A 9,346-nucleotide genomic window follows, 5' to 3' on the forward strand; every position below is an offset into this window, starting at 1 on the left:
CAGGCTAAACAGTCCCAGTTCCCCTCAGCCGTCCTCATCAGACTTGTTCTCCAGACCCCTCACCAGCCTCGTTGCCCTTCTCTGGACACGCTCCAGCACCTCGACGTCCTTCTTGGAGTGAGGGGCCTAAAACATATATTACATATCGCCATGCCTAGAAAGAGGCAGGCAGGCAGGCAGCATGGCCCCACTCCTTACCTGTTAGTGATCGCAATATTCCCGTCTCTCATCGCGTACAGCAGTGTGGCTATGCAGTAAAGCGTCTCGGTCACATCCAGAACAGAGAGGGTAGAGCAGGGTCTCTGCAGACACGCCATCAGCTTTTGGATGTCGCTGACGCCATCGGAGAAAAGCACCATGACTGCAATTATGGCCCACATGTTCTCAGGCTGGTATAGGCAACAACAAGAAAGAGTGAGCAAAAAGCTTCGAGCCTTTAGGAGCAGGGAAACCCTGCTTCAACACTGAAAAAACAGTTATGCCATGATGAATAGTTAAATCCTCTTCAGTCACCCTGAACAGTACCAAATAACACTCCAAAGGGAAAACTTTAGACGCAGGAGGGCAGATATGACCTTAAAGCACCAGCAGTTGTTAAACCTTTCAAATAAACCAGTTAATAGCTGTTAAACCTACCCCCGTCCCGCTCTGTAAATGCAGTTGGTGAAGTTTGTTGGCGACGCAGACCTCAGCCTTTGAGAAGAGGTGATGACTCTTCAGACACCGGAGAACCACACTGGGATTTACCTTCCGTCCGGTGGGTATGGTAGACACGCACCTGCGCAGAACGGGAACAGCAGCATTCGCAAAGAAGCCTTATCAAGCGAGTTTGTTCTCCGAGTACATAACGCCTTCTCCAAAGTACCGTCAGTCAGGCAGCAGTTAAGTGTAACTATATCCTGCCGTGCGCCCCACAGATTTGACTGGATGCATTCAGCGGTGAGGCTGCAAAGTGCCAAACTTGGATTTCCAACCATAGCTCTTGTGCTTAGAGCCATTTAGACAAGTAATTCCCAGTTCTGTTACACAGACGCGTGTTTAAATACTTGGCTGCATCAAGCCCTTAGTCTGCAAGTTTATCCTGGCTGTCTCGAAGTCTCCTTCCAGAAGACTGATCCACCTTGCTCTTAACCCAGTTGGACTCTTCCATTTGCACTATTTAACTGCCATACAAAATTGCCCTCTAGACTGCAGAGATCTGAGCCAGAGTGCTTGCTTTTATCAGGGACCTTGGGCTTGGGCTTGCTGCTGAGCTGTGACTGGTAAGTCAGTGCGGGTCCGGGAAAGCAGCCTTTCAGGAAAGGAAAAGAAGAAAATACATTGGAGATAGGAGGGACCAGGAAGAAGAGCTCACACCCTCTACAAGATATTTGTGTTTTAGCTAAATCCAGGAGATGCTGAGCCACTCCGAGACCCTGGCTGATCCGGAGATGGGAAAGCAGTGCTGACATGACAGATCCTGAAACGTAAAGGGATGCTAAAAGGGACACTTAAACTGAGTCTCACTCTCTCCAGCATAGTCACCCTGCAGGAAGCAACCATATAACATCTTCTCCCAAGCTTGTTGTCGGGTGCCAGAAGGCAGCAAGCGACAGGACAGCTGTCCTCGTTTCAGCTGGGACAGAGCTAATTTCCTTCCTAGTAGCTGGTACAGTGCTGTGTTTTGGATTTAGGGTGAGAACAATGTTGATAACACACCGATGTTTTAGTTGTTGCTGAGCAGTGCTTACACTAGTCAAGGGCTTTTCAGCTTCCCATGCTCTACTGACGGAGAAGGCTGGAGGGGGCCCAGCCGGGACAGCTGACCCAAACTGGCCAAAGGGATATTCCATACCATGGGACGTCATGCTCAGTATATAAAGCTGGGGGAAAAAGAAGGAAGGGGGGGATGTTTGGAGTGATGGCGTTTGTCTTCCCAAGTCACCGTTACGCGTGATGGAGCCCTGCTGTTCTGGAGATGGCTGAACGCCTGCCTGCCCATGGGAAGGAGTGAATGAATTCCTTGTTTTGCTTTGCTTGCGTGCGCGGCTTTTGCTTTACCTATTAAACTGTCTTTATCTCAACCCATGAGTTTTCTTACTTTTACCCTTCCGATTCTCTCCCCCATCCCACCGGGGGGGAGTGAGCGAGCGGCTGGGTGGGGCTTAGTTGCCGGCTGAGGTTAAACCACGACAACAGCCCAGCCGTTTTTGATTTTGTCATCTAACGCTTGTCTTGGAGCTCCTGGCAGCTTCTCTCAATTGCTGTACCCAACCTGGCTGTGCTCTGACAAAGAGGTCCATCTCCAAAACCTTCCTTTTGAGCCTCCAAATCCAGCCCGTGGAAAGCTTGCAGCTGCTTGCTGACACCATCTTGCTCAGGCTCTTCTCACCTCCTTCCTCCTTTGATGCAACAACCATCTCTCTGCCCTCCAAGAGGCAACACCATCCAAGTCAAAAGGCCACCACCAAGACTGTTCTTCTGCTCTCTCTTCCCAGTCCATGTTGAGCTTCTCCACCTCCTCAGACACCAGTACAAGGCTATCCCTGCCCCAGGCTTTGCAGCCTCTCCCTCACTTACCCATCGCTTGCTATCAAAATCAGGGAAACTGCAGAAGGGACTTTGGAAGCCATGTGCTCAAAGCAGGAACGACTGTCCAGTTGAGGTCTGAGCATCTCCAAGGATGGAGATTCCCCACCTCTCTGGGCCAGCGTTTGACCACTCTCCTAACATCTAACTGGATTTCCTCTGCTGTAACTCGTGGCCATTGCCACTTGTCCTCTCGCTGTGCACCTGCAAAAAGAGTTTGGCATCATGGTCTGTACAGCCCCTCATTAGGCAGGGGAAGACAGCAATTAGATTCCCTTTCCACCTTCTCTTCTCTTCTCCAGATTTCATCCTCTACTTGTCCATCATGTGCTCCTGATACAACGAAGAAGAGGAAAGGGAAGGGTTTTTTACCTATTTCTAGAACCCTATTAGTGATTTCTACTGTTCCTTCCTTATCTTCCTGTACGTCTCCCACCTGTTTAGAACACAAACTCATTTCTCTCCTGGCAATTCACAGGACAAAATGGAAGAAGACCCAAAGCAAGGAAGGTCTGAGGATCTACACGTACAAAGTCAAGTGCTGAAGTGGACTCACCTGATCAGCCCCAACACACATCCTTCCTGCTCCTTTGTTATGGCGAAATCCTGCAAGAGCCGTTCAACTCTGTGCAGGGCCGTTTCCTCCTTCATTAGATACCGATGGTACAGCTTTTTCCAAGGAATGAACTAGAATGTGAAGCACATACCACAATCTTTCATCTCACAGCATTGGAAAATAGGTTTCTTCTGGCAATAAGCTAATCAACGTGACTTCCAAAGACCTGGAGTTCAAAAAGTCTCTGTAACTTGATGGAAACAGGTACCTAGCATGAGATGGGGAAGGAAAGGGGAAACAGAGGAAAGAGAGAAAGACTCGTTCCTCATAGCCTGTAGCCTGCAAACATGTCTATGAAACCTGTTTTTTCTAGAATGATGGGAACAGGGTGATGCTGTTTCAATTTCAAACACCTTAAAGGAATGGGGATATTTTCAGCACTATTGCACAGATCTGCTCTGAGCAAGGTCTGAGAGCTAAAAATCCCTGGGTCTACGAAGCCCTACCCTGTTTGGACACAGAAGAGAAGCCCTACCCCTACCAAACAGCCTGCTGTTTGGACTTCTTCGGTAAAAACAGACAGGGCGCTGCCTTTCAGGCTGTGTTATGGAGTGAAGAGCAGACTTGGGAGAGGACTTGAACACACTGAGCGTTCAATGCATGCATTTTCTATGCATCTCTCTAGCTCTTCAGGCTCAAAGCATGCTCGCTGTGCTGATAAAGCACTGAGTGCAGGACACCTCCTGCATTGTGTCCAGCCTTACCCATTCAAATTTATCGGAAGGGCATGAACAAGAACTTGGACCTCCACAAAAATTTGGGCTGTGATCAGCCCCCCACCACTCTGAGACAGCCTCTTCATACAAGCTGAGGATTTCCAGTGTGAGTGGTGAGCAAGTCTAGCGGTGCCAGCTGTCTCCAGGCCACCTTTAACCGAAATGCAGAGATCCTCTCTGCGGCCAAAACAACTGCCAGTGGGTTCACGACTGTTTGTACTGTGAAAGCCTTGACTGCGGATGAACCAAGCTCCATAAAAACAGAGTTAAAGGCCTTTCCTCTAAACCTGTTTGACTACAAGAGACACCACACATACACAGGCTGGGGGACAGTGACGTACACCGGCCACGAGAGGACACTGCCCAGTCTGGTAGCCAGAATTTCCTGCATGATCCCTGTCAGAAAAAAAGGCTGCAAGGAAAACAGTGAAGGGGCGTTTTGTGGAGTCTTACAGGATGCTCTCTTTCCACGTATAGGAAGAATGCGTCAAGGGAAGTTACCCCAGTATCGATCTTCTGATACAGGTTAGCATCTGAAGATGCCACTGTAGTCCTGAAGACCAAAAAAATGACAAAAGACCTCGTAAGAAAGGATGTGGGCATTAGGGAACAATAAAAGGATTTAAAGGAACAAAGAGAGACAGGCACAGCATGGATGCTCCTACAGCAACACATGCAGCCACAAGACTAAGACAGAACAGAGCAGTAGGAGAAGGGCCAGGCTCAAACCAATACCACAGCAGACCTTACCAGTGGATCATTGACTATCTCCCTCCAGCAGTGACACACCAGGCTCAGGTTCTGATACAGATCAGTCACTGGTAGGAAAGCAAAGATGTGCCTCAGGGCTTCAACAGGCAGCTTGTCAATCCTTCCCTGAGGCACTTCCCAGTTCCGAGTCCCCAGGAGTCCGTAGTGTGCATCAGGGACTGGTTCTATTTCCATATCATCAAGCTCCTGCTTGATCTGGCTGTGTTCTGGATGAACCACCATTGGCTTCTTCTCAGGCTCACCCCACAAATCGTGCTCTGCCTTGTGAACGCCTGCAGCTGCAGTGGACAGAGGCCATTTTCTGGAGCTTTTCCTGGGAGCTGGTACAAGGCCCTCATCCTCCGGAAAAGAGCAGGAATCACCGCTCATATCCATCACAGTGGAGACACTGCTGAAGGAATCATCAGGTTCAGTGAAGATGGGATCCAGTGGCTCTTCTTTGATTCTACTGTTCTTCATCTCACTGGCAACTACTTTTTGTGTCTGAGAGATCCTGAAGTAATCGGTGATGTTCTTCTGCTGACCTTGGCCTGCAGAAAGAGGAAGAGCATGAGTAAAGTCAACAGAAACAAGCACAAAGCCCACTGCTCCTAACTGAGCTAACAAGGAGACCAGAGGCTGTGTAAGGTGGCAGTTATTTCCACAGGGTTCCTCACAGACATATGAGCTTACTACAGGTGAACTGTCCTGCTTCATATTGCTTCTCTGGCAACCTACGGAAGTCAACAGAACAACAGTCATCTCTTTGCACTGTCCACATAATCTGGGCACTCTCAAGGTACATCTGACACCTCCACTAGCTTCTAGAAAAAGATACGGTCTGCGTAACAATCTCTCAGATCAACAATCCTTAGCTACATAACACGTCTGCTACATAGCAGACGTGTGCTAAACAGAAACATAGCTGCAGAATGAATTTCATGGGAGGGATTTCCACTAGCCAAAGAAACAGAAATAGGAAGGAAACAAAATACAAGGCTTGAGTTGTTGTGGTGTGCCTCAGACTGAGGTTGGGCTCCCAGCGGTTATTTATCGTTCTTAACCTGGTGAACGTGAAGCACACCAAGATTTTAGAATAGCTTCAGGGTTTAACTACTGCTCTGCACCATGAGAAGGTCACAGCACCAAGCCTCTAGCAGGCTGCTCCTACCACAGTATGAGAGAGACCAATGCCTTTAAGAGGATAAACAGCCATTTCTTGCCAGATATTTCCTGGCTGCAATGTCACAAAGCACTGAAGACCATAAACGAAACCGAAACTTGGCAAGAGACTGCTCTCAGCAGCCTCTCCTTTCTCTGACAGCCACACAGTCCATGTAGCACACAGACTAAACTTACCAGCACCGACTGTATTAATCCCGTCCAGCTCCTAGTCTGCAACATATCCTGATGCTTAGCTAAGAGGCAGCTCGAGGAGGACAGAATCACAAGCAGCTACTACTGATTTTAATGCGTTTTATTTCTGGATGCTCATGAAGGCATAGCTTAAAGAGGTCTGATTTGCAAGACACTTGCTGCTTCAAAAGAACAGCTCCCCTGCTAATGTCCGAGTCCAATACCCTGAAACCTGGAGCATCTAAAATTACTAGATTTTTAAAAGTGAGCTAGCCAAAGATACCGCCGATATGAAAATGGAAAAGAAAAGTATGTCTACGAGCACAGAGTCTAGGACTCTGGTGTCTTGTCCTGGCTCACCAGCAGACGTTCTCTGTGAAGCAAGTCAGCTCACACCAAGGCACAGAGAGATTCCCAAGCCTCCCAGGGAAACACCGAAATGCTCCCAAGTCTAACCTTCCACTCAGGAGCTCAGGAATAACTCAGGGTGTTTTTCCTTTGCCTTCTACCTGTCTTCTTGCCCACATGTGTATGTAGCGTCTCTTGTTGTTACGCAGGTTTTTAGGCTGGGCCTTTAACCCTGCACCATGAGCTATTTGAAAACAGCTCTTTCATCTTCAGTTCGAGCCCTGTCATGTGCAGGTTAGCTCAAAGTCTTATCAATCCTCAAAAGGCTTCGGCACTTTTGAGACCCATGTCTACGAGTTGTGTATCACAATGTTTCCCACTCCCAGCAAAGTCGAAGATCATTAATATCCGATAAGTGCTCAACAACACTTTTGCAGTCCTATATAACTAGACAGCTCATTATTATTTAATAAGCATCCTAAAGAGCATCTAGAAGCAGGAGTCACATCACTAATAGTGCCTAACTGCAGAGGCTGTAGTGTTCCTCAGGGAGAGCTGCTGTTCTCTCCACGTAGTCTCCGACAGCTCAGCGACAGAGACATGGAGGCATTTCTGGTGTGAGGAGAGCCTAGACACACACGCGAAGGCACGCTCGCTCTCCCATAGAGGGAAGAATTCAAAGGTATCTCTTTTTCTTGCCACTTGACTTTGCGGAGGCAGAGATTAAGCCCAGCTTTGCCACACACCACTCAAAACCAACCGATTTCTTCCATTTGCACCCACCTTGCCTGGCATTACTCTAATATCAGCACGACTTCGGCGACGGATTACATAACGCCCTCTTGTTCCACACCATATTAGCATTTATCTCCCCCAAATCCCTCAGCCTTCAAAGCATTCGCAATCAGTGTACCTCCTTGATGTCTCCTCGTGCGGTTGGTGGGATGGAGGCCCCTGTTTACATCTCCCCTACTTTGCCTTTGACTCAACGGCTGCGTCAGGGAGGATGAACCTTCTGCGCTCCGTGCGAGGGCTTCGCAGTCTGCGGCCGTGAGGTGCGTTTTTTTGAATCGCTTCACTGCTTTGCCAACATGCAAAAAAACAGACCCCAAAAACAAACCGTCAGCAAACAACAATATACAGCCCGTGCCTTTAACGGAGGCATAAGCACACAGTTTCTTTTCAGAAATTTTCTAGGGCAATCCCGGTGTTTCAGCCAGGAGTTTCTTTGAATAAATCACAGCAGAAGGTTGTACAACGCTCTGGTGAGATGCTAAGGAGGGCAATGCATCGTGTCAAGGCGACACGTCTGCAGTCAATGCAACAACAGTTTCACCCCAGGTCCCCACTCCTGCGTTGTACAGGACTTCGGAACAAAAGAGAACGACGTAAAATCAGAATCCACGCAAGTTTTGCGGCTTTCAGTACCATAACATGGAGGAAGCAGCCACAAGCATTTGTGTAAATGCAAAGTATCATTAGGAGGATGCCGAGGAAGCCCGTGGAGGCTGAACTGCGCAACCCCCTGCGAGAGACGACACCGATTTGCCTGGGGAAGGTCAGAGCCAACATTCAAACACACAAACTCGAGCCTCTCGCTAACAGATCCAAGCTGGGATCCTCCATTAAGGAGGAAACACAACCCACGCGCAGCACAGCTCTTCCCCGCGAGAAGGACGGTTAAGAAGCAGCACAAAACTATCTGAAGAGTTATTTCAAGAAAACCTTACTTGAAATCCGCGTGAGCTCCTCTCTTCCGTACGCAGGACGGCCAGCAGAAAAAGTACAAACAATGCAACTTGCTTCTACCGAAAATGTTTCACAAGAAACCCGAAAACACGGCTTCCTTCCGACAGAATTATCAGCAAAACGCCACTCATGCGGATTCTTTCACTTTATTACTACACTGTGCTGCGGAGGATAAACTCCTCTGACGTGTTTGTGGCAGCCATGAAAGTAATTGACTGGTCTCGTACAGCAGGATCCAAGGGTCGGTTTGTTTCATTATGCTACTTCCTCCTTTTCATCCACGTCAGCTCAACAGAGCGGCGCTAAAAGCACCCCCTGAGCTCCCTGGGGAGGCTGTTTTCTAACACCCCACGTTCCTCAAAACATGGCAAACGAGGCCAGCAGAAGAAAAAAAGCAATGTAAGACAGTCCCGTGGCGCTTAGGGACGTGGTTTAGTGGTGGACTTGGCAGCGTTAGGTCTACGGTCGGACTCGATGATCTTAAGGGTCTTTTCTGACCTAAACGATTCTATGATTCTACTTAAAAATGGTATTTCTCACTTGAAATTGAAAAGTTTTTCGGATTAAACAGCACGAATGATTGAAGCACCCCAATTCTCTTAAGCACACGGTCCTGGCAAACGTCAGAGCCGAGGTACCGGCTCTGTGCCCGTTCCCGGAGCTGTCGGAGACAGAAAGGTCTCATGCGAGATTGGATGTAGGACTGGGGGCAAAACCTCCGCTCCCCAAGACAGCAAAACCCTCAACGTGCCAGGACCACGGCTCAGGGTTCAAGTCCAGAAACCCAGCACAAGCAGATGGCCCGCTCAGGCTTTACCAGCGTTCATCTTTTCTCCCTTTTCCCAAGATTTTCCATTGGCAACAGCAGCAGAGACACACGTGCTGAGCAAAGGTTGCGTCGCACGTCGCAGTTTACGGCTTCAATCACGTAAGGAATGTGACGGGGAGCGGAGCTCGTTGGCCACGGGAAGATGCTCCAGCTGTGAAGCGAAAGGATCAGCCATGAGCGGCAACCGCAGAGAATGGGGGAAGATCCATGGGGACGAGAAATATTTGGGAGGAGAAGGTTGGAGCTGCTCCCGTCCCCCCCTGCCGCGCACTTTGTTTCCGAACTCACACGGATGCACCGGCCTTGTGCCCCCCCCAGCACGGTGCCCACCCGGGGGAGACCCCCGGCAGCCCAGGGCCCTCCCTGGGGCTGCCCCACACTGGCTCAGGAGAACCCCCCCATTGCTGGCCCCTG

At 49.2% G+C, this 9,346-nt stretch overlaps 2 protein-coding genes across 2 annotated transcripts in view; one reads left to right on the forward strand and one right to left on the reverse strand.

Annotated features, from left to right (window-relative positions):
* FBXO18 (F-box protein, helicase, 18) overlaps positions 1 to 8,201 on the reverse strand; it is a 30,537-nt gene extending 22,336 nt beyond the window's left edge. The window contains exons 1-6 of the mRNA XM_009282666.2: positions 8,085 to 8,201; positions 7,268 to 7,432; positions 4,651 to 5,201; positions 3,125 to 3,255; positions 637 to 778; positions 199 to 389 (exon numbers count right to left, since the gene is read on the reverse strand). Of these exons, the coding sequence (XP_009280941.1) occupies positions 199 to 389; positions 637 to 778; positions 3,125 to 3,255; positions 4,651 to 5,201; positions 7,268 to 7,432; position 8,085 (1,181 nt within the window). The 5' untranslated portion in view covers positions 8,086 to 8,201. The remainder of the gene's footprint in view (positions 1 to 198; positions 390 to 636; positions 779 to 3,124; positions 3,256 to 4,650; positions 5,202 to 7,267; positions 7,433 to 8,084) is intronic.
* The window catches only part of ANKRD16 (ankyrin repeat domain 16), a 22,280-nt gene continuing 19,236 nt past the window's right edge, over positions 6,303 to 9,346 (forward strand). The window contains exon 1 of the mRNA XM_019472982.1: positions 6,303 to 6,319. Coding sequence (XP_019328527.1) covers positions 6,303 to 6,319 — 17 coding nt within the window. The remainder of the gene's footprint in view (positions 6,320 to 9,346) is intronic.

The sequence above is a fragment of the Aptenodytes forsteri genome, unplaced genomic scaffold (genome assembly GCF_000699145.1).
Source record: "Aptenodytes forsteri isolate BGI_AS27 unplaced genomic scaffold, ASM69914v1 Scaffold310, whole genome shotgun sequence".
Lineage (NCBI taxonomy): Eukaryota > Metazoa > Chordata > Aves > Sphenisciformes > Spheniscidae > Aptenodytes > Aptenodytes forsteri.